General features: G+C 33.1%; 5 protein-coding genes across 7 annotated transcripts; all 5 read left to right on the top strand.

Annotated features, from left to right (window-relative positions):
• The first annotated feature begins 1,205 nt into the window (after positions 1–1,205).
• LOC113783899 (uncharacterized) lies at positions 1,206–3,070 on the top strand. Its single transcript, XM_027335240.2, has one exon. The coding sequence runs from the start codon at positions 1,451–1,453 to the stop codon at positions 2,936–2,938; it is 1,488 nt and encodes a 495-aa protein (XP_027191041.2). The 5' UTR covers positions 1,206–1,450; the 3' UTR covers positions 2,939–3,070.
• Positions 3,071–4,717: 1,647 nt separating this feature from the next.
• On the top strand, positions 4,718–5,456 carry LOC101509640 (uncharacterized). The gene has a single exon (XM_004504782.4). It carries the CDS (start codon positions 4,777–4,779, stop codon positions 5,173–5,175), a length of 399 nt encoding a protein of 132 aa, XP_004504839.1. The 5' UTR covers positions 4,718–4,776; the 3' UTR covers positions 5,176–5,456.
• A 1,346-nt stretch (positions 5,457–6,802) lies between these two features.
• Positions 6,803–10,180, top strand: LOC101509006 (uncharacterized). 3 transcript variants are annotated; one of them, XR_012163823.1, is made up of 3 exons: positions 6,803–8,458; positions 9,020–9,244; positions 10,038–10,171. XR_012163823.1 is itself a non-coding variant. In XM_073370577.1 (2 exons), exons 1-2 carry the CDS (start codon positions 7,016–7,018, stop codon positions 9,170–9,172), a joined length of 1,596 nt encoding a protein of 531 aa, XP_073226678.1. In that variant the 5' UTR covers positions 6,803–7,015; the 3' UTR covers positions 9,173–9,941. The 3 variants fall into 3 exon arrangements, 2 of the variants coding, with proteins under 2 accessions (XP_073226678.1, XP_073226679.1); XM_073370577.1 differs by lacking the exon at positions 10,038–10,171 and having other exon boundaries at positions 9,020–9,941; XM_073370578.1 differs by lacking the exon at positions 9,020–9,244 and having other exon boundaries at positions 6,804–8,458; positions 10,038–10,180.
• A 710-nt stretch (positions 10,181–10,890) lies between these two features.
• LOC140918590 (uncharacterized) lies at positions 10,891–11,721 on the top strand. The gene has a single exon (XM_073370579.1). The coding sequence runs from the start codon at positions 11,058–11,060 to the stop codon at positions 11,448–11,450; it is 393 nt and encodes a 130-aa protein (XP_073226680.1). The 5' UTR covers positions 10,891–11,057; the 3' UTR covers positions 11,451–11,721.
• Positions 11,722–14,548: 2,827 nt separating this feature from the next.
• On the top strand, positions 14,549–15,279 carry LOC101509326 (uncharacterized). The gene has a single exon (XM_004504781.4). The coding sequence runs from the start codon at positions 14,607–14,609 to the stop codon at positions 15,003–15,005; it is 399 nt and encodes a 132-aa protein (XP_004504838.1). The 5' UTR covers positions 14,549–14,606; the 3' UTR covers positions 15,006–15,279.
• Positions 15,280–15,570: the final 291 nt, after the last annotated feature.

Below are 15,570 nucleotides of genomic sequence, written 5' to 3'. Positions count from 1 at the left end.
TTTTTTTCCAAACTCTCTCAGAGTTTCTTTTTCTCTTCTTATCATAAATTTGAATTGAGTTTAACTCATCTTTACCAAATTAATTTATAAGATATAGGATTTTCTATCACATCTATAGTCTATTTTCTAATGTTAGATTTGTGCTCTCCTCCTCTCTCAATACTAATAAGTACACATCTCTTTTATAATGAATTGATTTATAAAAAATCATACTTTTTTAATTAATTATTCAATGACAAACATTTATCTCGTGTATGATATATATCAAATATTTTTTTTTCTTCATAAATTTAGTTTTATATGAGTTTTAAAATAAACATGATTATATCAAATATTTATATTGATCTAACGATGGTTGTTAATTAATCTTATACAAATATTCTTGAATTCGATAGTTAGGTTGTCATCAACTAAAATGGAAATAGATGTTAATTTAAGATACTCAGTTTATCCATCTTCTCTAGTTTTCAATATACGGAATCATGTCTTTTTTCTTCTTAAAAGTCAACTTTAAATAGCAAAAGTTCCCGTTTGTTATTTTGTACCCCATTCACCACTTTATTTAAAATCAACAATATAATACTTGTTTACCAACAGTAAGTTGTTTGTTTTTTCGAAATTAACTAATTTCTCACATGTTTGAATCTATTAGCCATCACCTAAGATACGACATTAAATATACAACCTACTAATGATATATGCTCAAAGTCTCGCAAGTTTTGCGTACTCTCCTTTTTTGGAATAAACACAATGAAAGATGTCGACGAAATGAACTTTTTCATTAGCAGTGGCAAATGAAATTCTTCCATTCTATCCCTTCTCAAATGAAGTTCTCTCCATTTTATAAAAAAACTATTATTATAATTTTTATGTGAATAAAGTTAATAAATATTTAATTAATTCTTATATTATATAAATATATACAAATATACAAAATTATAGTGATAAAAAGAATGGAGAGGATGAAAAATGTGTTATGATGAATGAAAAAGTTATGTTTGTTTTTGGAAAAAAAGAGTGGAGAAAGTAAAAATAAAATATAGAATTTAGTGATGAAAAGTGAGAAAAAGGAAAAAAATAAAATAATGTGTTAAAAAAGGGGGTTTACCTGAAGAGAAAGACGAGAGAGCGTGGATCTCATGGAAATAAAATAAAATAATAATGTGTTATAAAAGAGTGGGTTTAATAAATGGTCTCGATTGGAAACACTGAAGTAGTAGGCGTCGGCGAGTTGATTCAATTTTATCATTCACCAAATATAGAATAGGTATGTCCTTATTAATCAAATCTATTTTATCCGGATAGCAACGACAAACAAAAACCATGTCAACAACACTTGACACTACTGTACTGTCATGACTCAATTCACTAGAATTACCAAATTGTCCTCCCTCCACCTCTAACTATTAAACACTCTTTTAGTGTCCATTCGTCTCTACCACCAACCACCATGGAGGGTGGAAACAGAGCCGAAGCTGAACGCTGGCTTTACACTGCTAACAAACTACTTAGCGCACGTGACTTGCATGGTGCACGCTCCTTCGCTATCCGTGCTCGTGAATCCGACCCTACCTTCGACGCCTCTGAGCTTCTCCTTGCTGTCACCGACACTCTCCTCGCCGGAGAAGCAAGGATTACCGACCACCACCGTGACTGGTACGGAATACTCCAAAGCATTCGCTACACTACCAACATCGAACATATCGCTAATCAGTACCGCCGTCTAGCTTTTCTCCTTGACCCAAATTGGAACCCCTTCGCCTACTCCGGCCACGCCTTTTCACTTATTCATGATGCTTGGTCCGTTCTATCCAACTCTGCCAAGAAGGCCATGTACGATAGCGACCTACGGTTGCTCACTTCCCCGCCGGCGCCGGCGCTTCTTCCGCCACCGCCATTGTTGGCTCATCCTCAGCCTATTCCTCTACCGGCGCCACAGCATCCTCCTCTTCCGCCATTGGTGGCTCAACATCTACAGTATCCTCCTCCTAACCCAACGCCGAGGAAAAACCCAAGACAGAAAGACGGCGCGACAGAGGCGACTCGGCAAAATCAAAACCCTAGCGAGCCAGCCGAGTCGACTCAGCAGACACCAACGGCGAGTGCTACTGAAACGGAAGGTAACGTTAGCTTCTGGACTTTATGCCCTTACTGTTACGTTTATTATGAGTATCCGAAGAGGTACGAAGAGTGTGCCCTGCGGTGCCAGAGTTGTCGGAGGGCGTTTCATGCAGTGGTGGTACGTTCACCGCCGTTGAACGAGATAGATTCTTCGTTTTGTACTTGGGGATTTTTCCCGTTAGGGTTTTCAGGCGATTCGAAAGATGTGAACGGGACTTCTTCAAATTGGAACCCGATATGCCCTCTATTTCCATGCGCTTCGAAATCCAATAAGAAAAAGAGTTGGGTTTACTATGATGAAGAGGCTGCTGCGGCGTTTATCGATATCTCTGATCCCAGTGATGATGATTCCGATGATTCTGATTGGAGGGGTGATAGTGGTGTGATGAGAGGGGTGAAGAGGTCAAGGGCTAATGGTAGAAGGGTAGGTGGAGAGAGACCTAGGAGAAGTGCTACTGCTGCGGCAGGGAATGGTAATGGGAATGGGAATGGGAATGGGAATGGGAATGAGAATGAGAACAATGTTGGGGCTGTTGATGCTGCTGGTGGTGTAGAGCCCGATTCTACTAAGAAACTTGTGCCCGTTAATTCGAGGAGGAAGGGTGATGGGAACTTGGGGAAGTTGGATTTGAATGTGGAGTTCAGTAATGAGGCGGAGGAGCCTTTCCGGGGAGTGCGTGACCATGAAGGGAATGTGACCGGCAATGCTGAGGATAATATTGAAGGGATTGGGTTTTTTGAGGGTCTTGATGAGTTCCTCAGTAGCTTACCCATTCTCAATGTGGTAGGAGATGATAAGGTTAAAAGTCATGATTAGTCATATTGTATTCTAGATGTATATGTTGTATGATCTGATGCTTCTCTAACCATGCATGTTAGCCAATTGTTTTGTGTATTAAACATTACAGTATTGCATGCAAGTGTTTATTTTAGCTTTTCTTTCTGTCTTTATAGGGCGTGTTCTAAGTAACTTACTAGGTCTAAGCAAAGTACTATGTCTTTGTGAGGCGCCTAAATAGAATGAGAAACATAGGAGCAATAGAACTTTAGCACCTATTGTGGAGAAGATAATAGAATCTCACAGTAAGTGATTTGGGCAAGTGTAGAAGCCGCCTCGTATGGAGAGTAGATTAAATGAAGAAGGGAAGTCTACTAGTTAGAGGTAGAGGGAGACATAGAAAAATTATAAATGAGACATTTTATGCACACTATTGACAAGACTATCTTGATGTGATGAAAATAAACTTATTCTTGCCTATTTGTATTGTTTCTTGCTGGGAATATGAAGGGTTATGATAGATCACCTACAGTTCGAGCATATTGAATATATTTATCTTTCAGTATGCTGAACGCCAAGACACCTTGAAAATACCAATAATCGGTTTGTGTATGTACTAGTAGCTAGTTTGGGTTTGCTTTGCAAATAAAATGGTTTGAAATCTTTCTGTGGCACCTATTGTAGAAGTAGAACAAATTATTAGTTTATATCTTTTACCTGTTTTTTGTGTGTTTGAGCCATTACCTTGAGCTTTGTTGAAACGAGTGAGCAATTTGAAAATTGAAGTTAAATTTTTTTTAAATTGTTAAACTGAATTTTAAATTAAATTTGATTAATTGGATTACTTTAAATATGGAGTTCAACTTATAAACAATTTAATTAATATACAATTTAATTTATTAAAATAATTTAATTAATCATATATTTTGTACATTCTAATTATTAGCTATCTTAATTATTAGTTATCGCTGATTTTTATTTTCAATACAAAAATTGCTTGTTATTGGCCAACCACCGCACCAAAGCAAATCTTTTCCATAAGAACAAATTGTAAACCCAAAATCTGAAACAAAATAAACCAAAACTAAACTAAGAATTGAAACCATAAAAATATAATCTAAATTATTGAAATCTAATAGTTAAAAACCCTAACAGACACTTCATGTCATCTTGGACTAACCGTTTTCTCAAAAGTGACTCCAATTTTACCATATTAATTTACCATAAAATCAAACTCATCAAATCAATCACCAAACATCAACAGCAAAAGAGAGAGAAAGAGATTTCCTTATTTATTTATTTATTTATGGATTTTAGTTTTATGAGTTTGATGAAAAGTAAAAAACTTATTGATTTTAATTTAAAATTTTCAGAGTTTAGAGTTTATGAAACTGATAAAAAAATAGATAATTTTAAGAATTTCAATTAAAATTTTAATAAAAATTGATTTAAATGCCAGATACGCAATTTTTTTTACAGAAACCGTTTAAAAAAAAATTAACGGTGCAAATAAAAAAAACATAAAAGATATATCCAAATTATGAGTCAAACTTAACATACCTCAAACTTGCCATTTTACTCTCTTTTGCTCTTTTAAAAATATATAAAACAGAGAGTTGGCCATCATACATTTGGATGTTTAGGGGGTTACAACTAATAGTAATAGTAGTAGCTAACCAGTTTAACCACATAAAAGGCTTTAGTCAAAGTGAAACACAAGAAGTTGAACTAACTAAATATTGCAAAAGCTTTTATGGTTCTCCAAAATACCCTCCTCCTTCAAATTTCTCTTTTTCTATATAAGACCATCCAATATTCCTTTGTTTCTCATTCAATCCCAAACCAAATTCTCTCAATACAAATACAGTTCATCATCAATGGCATCAAGCAAATCCTTCATCACATATTTACTTTTTCTTGTGACCATCTCAAGCATGAACATGATGAGCCTTGAAGCTCGCCATCTTTTGCAAACAACAACACAACCAAATTTGCCTAACATTCCCACTTTGCCAAATCCCACAACAACATTGCCACCTTTGCCTTCAATTCCAACATTGCCTCAAGCAAATCTTCCTCCATTGCCTACCATTCCATCTCTGCCTAAAGTCACTTTGCCGCCACTTCCAAGCTTTCCTACCAATATTCCAACACTTCCATCTCTCAACATTCCACCATTGCCAGCCACTTCACTTCCCAACATTCCTTCAATTATCCCAACCACTTTCCCATCCATCCCATTTTTCTCTCCACCTCCTTCAACCTCTACCCCTTAATTAAACACTTTTTAACTTGTTACTTTGCTACCTTGCATTATGTGGTTAGCTAATTGCATGCAATAGACATTGCATCATTTCCTTTTAGCGTGTGATGAAATTGTACGAGTTTATGATTATATCATTATCTTTGTTGTATTGTATGGTGTGAAAAAGCCTTTGTAATTTTTTTTTTCTGCTTACCTGTTTGGCTCCGTTGCTTTGTACTTTTGAATTTATACTATTGATGCTGAAGTACAAATTTATATACAATATGATGTCTTTTATTTTCTTTTGTTGAATTTGAAGAATTGAATATTCAAAATGAGTTATTATGCAATAGTTTTATTTACTTTTTGTAAAAAAGACTAGCAATTCCCTTGCCATAATTTAAATACTTGCGTTGAAATATTTTATTTTTTAATTATATTTCAATAAATATTATTTCGCAAATATCAATTAATTATGTTAACGATTTATTTAATACTATTGTTATTATTTTTGTTATTATTTAATAGCTTTAGTAGATTAATGATCAAAATTAAGTAATTAATCTAACTATATTTCTAATTAAATCATTAATTAATTAATACGAGACCAAATATAAATAGATATAGGCTATAGTCTTCTAATATGTAGGACACAATACATATTGTCTATGCTCTCACCTATTTTTTTATTAGTTCTGTTTTTTTCTCTTTTTTGTAAATAGAATTAAATTGACTCATTACATCATTTATTAAAATTATTGAATTTTTTTAAAATTAATCAATTGAAATTAATTAAATATGTTACAAATTCAAGTTATCCAAGTCTACCCTAATGATGCACAACGATATGTTATGAAAGTAAAAGAAAAAATAAATAAGAAAAAATATTGAAATTTATTAGAAAAAAGGAAAATGTTAATGATATATATTATATAAGAGAAAGTTTGGGTGATATAGAAGAGAGGAAAAAATTATGTGAGTGAGAGAGAGAATGTTAGAATTAATGATTTGAATGAGATATAAATTGGCAAATTGATAAAAGATGAGAGTAAAATTTGAATAAAATTAGGTATACTTGTTTTTATTTCTTAGATAGTTGATATTCTTATAGTTAGGGTAGATAAAAACTACTAAACTACAATTTTAAGTAAAAGATAGTTGAATCAATAAAAAAAATAAAGTATTTAAATATAAATTTTAGATAATTTAATTTTCTTTTATACATAAATATATATATTTTATTTTATAACTGAATTTAGTTGTGTGAGAAATTAAGGTGAATAATTTTTTATGGATAAAAGATAAGAAAAAAAATCTTGATTTGTTTTTGACAATAAATTTGGTTTAGCATTTCTCTTCATTGGTTTAATTTATTCTATCCATTTTTAAATCGATTTAAATACACTGTACCAATAAGACTTAGTTGTTTTAATATTATCCTATATTTTTTAAGAAAATAATTTATTCCAAATTTAAACATCCTTTTAAATTATTGGAATATTTATTTATCTACTTTTCAAATATACCAATTATCGATACTATTACTTTAATCTTGAAAAACAAAAATGTCAAAAAAATAAATTGATATACGAAGGATATGATCAACATATAAAATTGATACATTAAATTTATTATCTATTTTTCAAATAAAAAACAATGAAACTTATAGTTAAGGAAATATGTAATACGTGATTGACAGCTCCAGCCACAACCATGTCATCACATTCACAGTTCCGACAGAACCCAATTCTATAGAATTACCATTGTGTCCTCGCACCGCCGTCAACTGATGACGTAAAATTCCACCACTATCAAGAGTCCTTTATCGTCCATTCATCAGCACTGAAATAACAACCACCACCACCATTACTATGGAAGGTGGGAATAGAGCCGAAGCTGAGCGGTGGCTTTACACCGCCAACAAGCTTCTAAGCGCACGTGACCTGCACGGTGCTCGCTCCTTCGCAATCCGTGCCCGCGAATCTGACCCTACTTTCGACGCCTCCGAGCTTCTCCTTGCTGTCATCGACACTCTCCTTGCCGGTGAATCGCGGATCAACGACCACCACCGCGATTGGTACGGAATCCTCCAAATCCTCCGTTACACCACCAACATCGATCACATCGCTAATCAATACCGTCGTCTCGCACTCCTTCTTGACCCTAACCGGAACCCCTTCGCCTTCTCCGGCCATGCCTTTTCTCTTGTCCATGATGCTTGGTCTGTTCTCTCCAACACTGCCAAGAAGGCTTTGTACGATAGCGACTTACGATTGCTCACTTCCCCGCCGGCTCCTCCGCAGCATCAGCCTCCGCCACAACCTGTGCCTCAGCATCAGCAGTATCCGCCTCCTAACCTGACGCCGAAGAAAAACCCGAGATCTAAAGACGCCGCGACAGAGCCGACTAGGCAGAATCGAAACCCTAACGAATCCACTGAGTCGACTCGGCAGACTCGGACAGCGAGTGCTGCTGAAACGGAAGGTAGCATTAGCTTCTGGACCTTGTGTCCTTACTGTTACGTTTATTATGAGTATCCGAAGGGTTACGAAGAGTGTGCCCTGCGGTGCCAGAGTTGTCGGAGGGGGTTTCATGCGGTGGTGATACGTTCACCACCTTTGAACGAGATTGATTCTTCGTTTTGTACATGGGGTTTTTTCCCTTTAGGGTTTTCAGGGGATTTGAAAGATGTTAATGGGGCTTCTTCTAATTGGAACCCGTTATGCCCTCTATTTCCATTCCCTTCGAAATCGTCCAATAAGAAAAAGAGTTGGGTTTACTACGATGAAGAGGCTGCTGCGGCGTTTATCGATATTTCTGATCCTAGTGATGATGATTCTGATGATGGGGATTGGAGGCATGGTAGTGGTAGTGGTAAGAATAAAGGGGTCAAGAGGTCAAGAGTTAGTGGTAAAAAGTATAGGAAAGATTCTGCTAATGCTAGTGGTAGTGCTAGGAGGGAAGCTGGGGAGAGACCTAGGAGGAATGCTACTGGTGCTGCAGGGAATGGGAATGGGAATGAGAATGAGAACAGTGTTGGGGCTGTTGATGCTGCTGCTAGTGGTGTAAAGCTAGATTCTAGTAAGAAAGCTGTACCGGGTAGTTCAAGAAGGAGGGGTGCTGGAAACTTGGGGAAGTTGGATTTGAATGTGGAGTTCAGTAATGAGGTGGAGGAGCCTTCCCGTGGAGTGCGTGCCCGTGAAGGGAATGCAACTGGCAATGCTGAGGATAATATTGAAGGGATTGGGTTTTTTGAGGGTCTTGATGAGTTCCTCAGTAGCTTACCCATTCTCAATGTTGTGGGAGATGATAAGGTTAAAGGTCAATAGTCATTTTGCATTCTAGATTCCTTTTTTCTAATTTTTGTAGACTATAGATGTCATTACTTGTATGTTTGCAATTGTTGCATAAAATGGTGCTGAGTTGTTGTGAAATTCTTGTTGTTGTTAGATTTTATAATAAGTTGTGGCAGCATCTCAATACATTATAGTTTTTGAAGTATTTGAAGAGGACGACTTCATATCATGTAGATTATTGTTGTACCATTGAGGAAGGATATATAGATTGATGCTTTTTAATAAGTCAGCCATACTATCTCTCACTAATGAGGCAAGAATGAGCTTTTTTTGGAGTTTTACTTGGCCCTAAACTCCCGACTGTATGCATGAAAATTAAGACATATATACATATGTATTGTCTGATGGCACTCTAACCATGCTTGTTAGTGAGTATTTTGTATATAAAACATTTCACAGTTGCATATTTGCATGCAAGTGTTTATTTTGGATTTTTTTTTTCTGTTTGGTTCTGTTGTTTTCTTCTGGGGTGTTGTGTGGCTTTGCTCTGTTGTAAGTTGAGGTCACCTTCTGTATCAGGGTTTTGCAATGTTATATGTTGAGGCCACTTTCTGTACCATGTTGTATGGAACATGTCTAGTCTTCTTTTCGTTTCATCACATCCTTACAAGTCTGTTTGATCGAGGCTTAAAGACATCATCCTTTGTCTTAAAAGGCAATTTCTCGGTGTAAAGATTTCTATTAGGTCTTTGACTCTTTGGTGCTGTCAGGAAACGTTGCAGCATTTTTCAAACTGCTAGAAAGGTAACAAACTGGTATTTGCTAGGGAGTCCATTATGGCATTTGTATTTTGAGCTACTTGTCAATCTTCGGGTTTCTGTATCATGCCTTTTCAACTTACAAGTACAGGGATCATAGAAGGTGTTTAATGAATATTTTATAGTTTGGCCTTTGTTCATTAGCATGTTTTGTTGAATTGCCTGCATTTCCCGGTAGTTGGATGTGGTGGATTTTATCTATGCATAGATGTTTTATTGTCTTTGCTAAATGGTACAGTGTCAGCTCTTATATGGTGTGTTCCAAGTAACACACTTGGTCTCAGCAAAGTATATATCTTTGTGAGGCACCTAAATAGATTGAAGAAATATAGGAGCACAGAAGTTCCTTGTTTTCACATTTGAAAGGAAGGTTGTTGGGGTAGCACATGTGTTTTAAGTAAACATACTAGGTCTAAGCAAAATATATCTCTTTGTGAGGCGCATAAATAGATTGAAGAAATATAGGAGAAATAGAAATTTAGCACCTATTGTGGAGAAGATAATAGAATCTCACATAAAGTGATTTGGGAAAGTGTAGAAAAGATCGATAAAAGCCTTGTAAGCAGAAAGTAGATTAGATGAAGGGAAGCCTACTAGTTAGAGGGAGAGGGAGAACTTGATGCTAGGACATTATGGCGACATTTTATAGTAATGAATGAATCAATATATTGTTATTTATTCCAGTCTATTTGTAATATATTGCTGTGAGCCTGTGAGTATGTTGTTTATTCTAACCTATTCTTATTGTTGTTTTTTCTTCTCAATGTTCCAATTTTCAGAGTTAAAAAGGTCATGACAATATTGAGCCAATTTCCAGAGTAAAAAAGGTCATGACAATATTGAGTTTGGCTTGGAGGTAAGTAATTATTTCTGCCGAAAAACTTAACTTTCGCAAATTACATATTTACACACGGATTCTAAAAAATTAATTAATTTTTTCTTGAAAATGTTTTGCGGAATAAATAAAACAATAAATTATTTTTTCTCAAAACAATAAAAAAAAATTCCTTAGAATTCATTTTTTATTGGAAGAAATCGAAAAAAAAAATTCACAATTTGTTTTTTAAAAAATAATTGAAAGATAAATTTAAAAAAGGGGGTCTACATGCTCACAAAATTTTAGAATTTTTTTAATTTTAAAGGTTTTTTATGTTATTTTGGATCTTTTAAACTATGATATTTTTTTTATCTTTCTAACATATGAGTTGATGACAATAATTATAGGACTGTGAAACTGACCTTTATACTTGTAGCTTTAGAACAACACTTCAATGTTTTATCCTCTATACTTGTAGCTTTAGAACAACACTTCAATGTTTTATCCTCGTTGAATTCATTAACATTGTTGGATTAAAAGGGTGAGTTCTGAAAACAGCGATCAACCCAATTAGATTACCAACTCTTAGATATTACATCCTGTTTCTAACATATTTTTATGTCACCAAATCCATAAAACTAAATATATTTATATATAAAAACTTGCCATTTTATCCTCTTTTGCTCTTTTTAAAATATAGTAAAACAGAAAGAGTTGGCTATCATACATTCGAATGTTTGGGGGTTGTATAACTAATAGTAGCCAACCAATCTAACCACATAAAATGCTTTAGTCAAAGTGAAACACAAGAAGTTGAACTAACTAAATATTGCAAAAGCACTTGATTCTCCAAACTACCCTCCTTCACATCTCTCTTACTCTATATAAGACCATTCACTATCCCTTTGCTTCTCATAAAATCCAAAGCAAATTTTCTCTATACAAACAGCCTCCTTAGCTCCTACAATTCATCAAACTATCAATGGCCTCAAGCAAATCCTTCATCACATCATTACTTTTTCTTGTGACCATCTCAAGCATGAGCATAAGCCTAGAAGGTCGCCATCTTTTGCAAACAACTACACAACCAAATTTTCCAAACATTCCCACTTTGCCAAATGCCAAAACAACATTGCCACCTTTGCCTTCAATTCCAACATTGCCTCAAGGAAATCTTCCTCCATTGCCTACCATTCCATCTCTGCCTAAAGTCACTTTGCCGCCACTTCCAAGCTTTCCTACCAATATTCCAACACTTCCATCTCTCAACATTCCACCATCGGCAGCAACTTCCCTTCCCAACATTCCTTCAATCCCAACCACTTTCCCATCCATCCCATTTTTCTCTCCACCACCTTCAACCTCTAGCCCTTAATTAAACACTTCTTCACTTGTTATATTTGCCAATTTGAATTATGTGATTTGGCTAAATGGATGCAATAGACATTGCATACTTTCTTTATTGTGTGTGATGAAATAGTACGAGGTTATGATGATAGTATTATCTTTTGTTGTATTGTATGGTGTGAAAAGCCTTTGTAATTTGTCTTCTTCTACTTACCACTTTGGTGCTATTGCTTGTACTTTTGAGTTTATATTTGTTGAATTTCACATTTTGATACAATATAATTTGATGTCTTCTTTCTTGTTTTTGTTGAATTAGAAGAATTAATTATTATGCAGTCTTTTTTTTATAAAAGAAACTAGCAATTCTAATGCAATATATTAAACACTACTCACAAAAATTCAAAGAAGGAAAAATTGCAGGAAAAGTACTATTGAATAATAATAATAATAATAATAATAACAACAACAATAATAATAATAATAATAATAATAATGATTTATTATTATTATAATAATAATAATAATAATTTGATTGTTCAATTGATTTGATCTAAAGATTGAAGGTGTTGAATGAATAAAAAGACCATGGTTCAAACTCTAATGAGAAAAGTGTTAATTATACTAAATAGAGTTGCGTAATTAGTATGAAATGATTATTTGGCAACTAGATTCTTCAAATTTTTTACTTGGTAAAATTCAAATACAACTAGAAGGAAAATAATTGTGTTGTTATGGTTATAACTTTTAAGTTTACATTAAATGTCAGCCAAATATTATTATTCCATCCAATATTACTAGTGTGATTTGTAGGCTCTTGGCGTTGAGGGGAAATTTATAACAAAGTTGCAATAGCATTGAAGCCGCCATTAGCTCAATTTGTTAAACCAACAACAAAATATGTCTTCAGTACTGTAATATTTTTCATATTCTGGAAGGTAAACTGTTGGAAAATAGACATAAAGAATTAAGAAACACAATTAAAAACCAGAAAATAATATGAAAAATTTAAAACCAAATAAAAAACTACAAAGGTTGTCCAATGACAATCAAAGAAATCAAAATTTTATAATAAATAAACTTCTCAAATACTTTCTGACTTCGTTCACATATTCTTTCACACAAAAATCCGGGACTTTGATTATTTGAGCCATGCAACTGTGCAAGTTGGATGATCCTTACAAATTATTCTTCTACCTTACAATTCATTTAGTCATGGCATGTTCACTCTAGTTCTTTCACTTCATCACAAGCCCATAGCTTTTCTATTTACTACTTTGTCCATCCCAAGCGTGAGGTTTAGCCTATTAGCTCACAAAATTAAATAAACCACAAACATTAATTAAGCAGCCATCTACTAAATATTACTCAGCCTAGTGCATACATCTCTCTTTGCATCCTTTCATTTACAAAAAGTTCCACATGTCACCTTTTTCAGTGTTTCTTCAATGCCTCAAAATGCTTTATTTTTTTATTTTAGTGTGAGCTAAAGCTCTAGCTTACCTTAATTTGTTATTAGTGTATGGCATCTTGCATACAAGCACTTACTTTAGCAACACAATGAGCACAGGCTGCACAACATCTCGTAATTAAAGAAAGACATTATTTTCTAATGCTCCGTTTGAGAGTTTGTTGAAAACGGAAAACAGATAAATCGTGAATATTTATGATTAATGAATTTTAAATTTTCAGAGTATTTTAAAAACATAGAAAACATTTGAATAATTTATTTAAATTCTAAAAAAATCCTTCACAATCCTTCTTTCAATATATTTTTTAAGAATAATATCCATGTTTTATCCATATCCAGACAAATATCCACTAAACAAGATTTAACGAACTATTACTATCTACATGTATTAGCGAATATGTTCACATATCTTTTAAATAAAAAAATTATTTAAAATACAAAAATTATTATTATTTTGCAGTTATGTAGATCTTTTTCCTTTATTGACAACACAAAAAGTATTACTACATCAACACATGAACAAAATGCATTAAAACATGGTAATTTTATATAAAAATTTAACGAGCATGGATGATTGTAGATATAAATATCAGTATATTTACCTTCGCATTTGTTAATTTTATCTATACCGTACCGGTGACAAATTTAGTACCCATGAACAATTTTAGATTAAAATAAGCAAGTTAATTATTGAGCAAAATAAAATAACTAAAAATACATATAAATGTTTTAAAATAAAAAACAGAAAGAGTTGGCCATCATACATACATTTGAATGTTTGGGAGGTTATAACTAATTGTTGATGTGAAATGGTAAAATGGTTATAGCTGTTAAGTGAGTTTTGGAAACAGGGGAACCCAACTAGATTACCAACTCTTACACATCACATCCTGTGTTGCAACAACATTTTTCTTGGTCACCAAATCCATAAAAACTATTATGTATTAACATTTGTCATTTTATCCTCTCGCACTTTTCAAAATTATTCAATAATTATAATCTATCTCTTTTTTAATTGGATTTTTGGTCTGTTATACAATTTGTGAAATTTGATTCGTGCCTCTGTTTTTCTATGTGATATTTTTATTAATGACGTAATATTAATTTGACACAATTAAATTAAATAAAATAAAATTGTAATTAATATTCTTTTCTTTTTTATAATCTTTGTTTACGTTGTTACTAACAAATGTATTCGTGAAATTTGTCGAATAAATAATCATGAAATGAGTATTAATTAATAACAAATATTCAATTTTATCCAATTCAGTTTTACCACATCACCACTATGTTATTAATGAATATGTCACCTCCTAAAAAATAAAAGAGACCAATGAAACATGAAATAAAGAGATAAATTTAAAAATAAAAAAAAAACCTAAAAATTTATTTTGAACAAAATAAAATGAATAAAAGTACATTTAAAGTTTTTAAAATAAAAAACAGAAAGAGTTGGCCATGGCCATCATACATTTGAATGTTTTGGGGGTCATAACTAATAGTAATAGTAGTAGCTAACCAGTTTAACCACATAAAATGCTTTAGTCAAAGTGAAACACAAGAAGTTGAACTAACTAAATATTGCAAAAGCTTTTATGGTTCTCCAAAATACCCTCCTTCAAATTTCTCTTTTTCTATATAAGACCATCCAATATCCCTTTGTTTCTCATTCAATCCCAAACCAAATTCTCTCAATACAAATACAGTTCATCATCAATGGCATCAAACAAATCCTTCATCACATCTTTACTTTTTCTTGTGACCATCTCAAGCATGAACATGATAAGCCTTGAAGCTCGCCATCTTTTGCAAACAACAACACAACCAAATTTGCCTAACATTCCCACTTTGCCAAATCCCACAACAACATTGCCACCTTTGCCTTCAATTCCAACATTGCCTCAAGCAAATCTTCCTCCATTCCCTACCATTCCATCTATGCCTAAGCTCACTATGCCACCACTTCCAAGCTTTCCTACCAATATTCCAACACTTCCATCTCTCAACATTCCACCATTGCCAGCCACTTCACTTCCCAACATTCCTTCAATTATCCCAACCACTTTCCCATCCATCCCATTTTTCTCTCCACCTCCTTCAACCTCTACCCCTTAATTAAACACTTTTTCACTTGTTACTTTGCTACCTTGCATTATGTGGTTAGCTAATTGCATGCAATAGACATTGCATCGTTTCCTTTTAGCGTGTGATGAGATTGTACGAGGTTATGATTATAGTATAGTATTTGTTGTATTGTATGGTGTGAAAAAGCCTTTGTAATTTTTCCTTTTTACTTAATTACCAGTTTGGTGTTATTGCTTGTACTTTTGAATTTATACTATTGATGTTGAACTACAAATTTATATACAATATGGTGTCTTTTATTTTCTTTTGTTGAATTTGAAGAATTGAATATTCAAAATGAGTAATTATGCACTCATTTTTTAAAATGGAACTAGTTGCAATTCTATTTTACTAAATAACATTAAATAATATTTGCGTTCCTTAACTTAATTTCAGTTATAAAAAGTTTTAATTATTTATTTTTTATTTATTTTGATATGGTCTTTTATTTTAATTTTAAGAGTCAAATTGATTTTTTATGTTTTAAAATGTCAACAATATTATCTTTTTATTTATTTATAAAAATTCATCAAAATTTTCAAACAAAACCTATAAA

The sequence above is a fragment of the Cicer arietinum genome, chromosome 6, assembly GCF_000331145.2.
Source record: "Cicer arietinum cultivar CDC Frontier isolate Library 1 chromosome 6, Cicar.CDCFrontier_v2.0, whole genome shotgun sequence".
NCBI classification, from domain to species: domain Eukaryota; kingdom Viridiplantae; phylum Streptophyta; class Magnoliopsida; order Fabales; family Fabaceae; genus Cicer; species Cicer arietinum.
The sequence above is the reverse complement of the archived record's forward strand: the minus strand, read 5'-3'. Positions and strand labels throughout refer to the sequence as shown.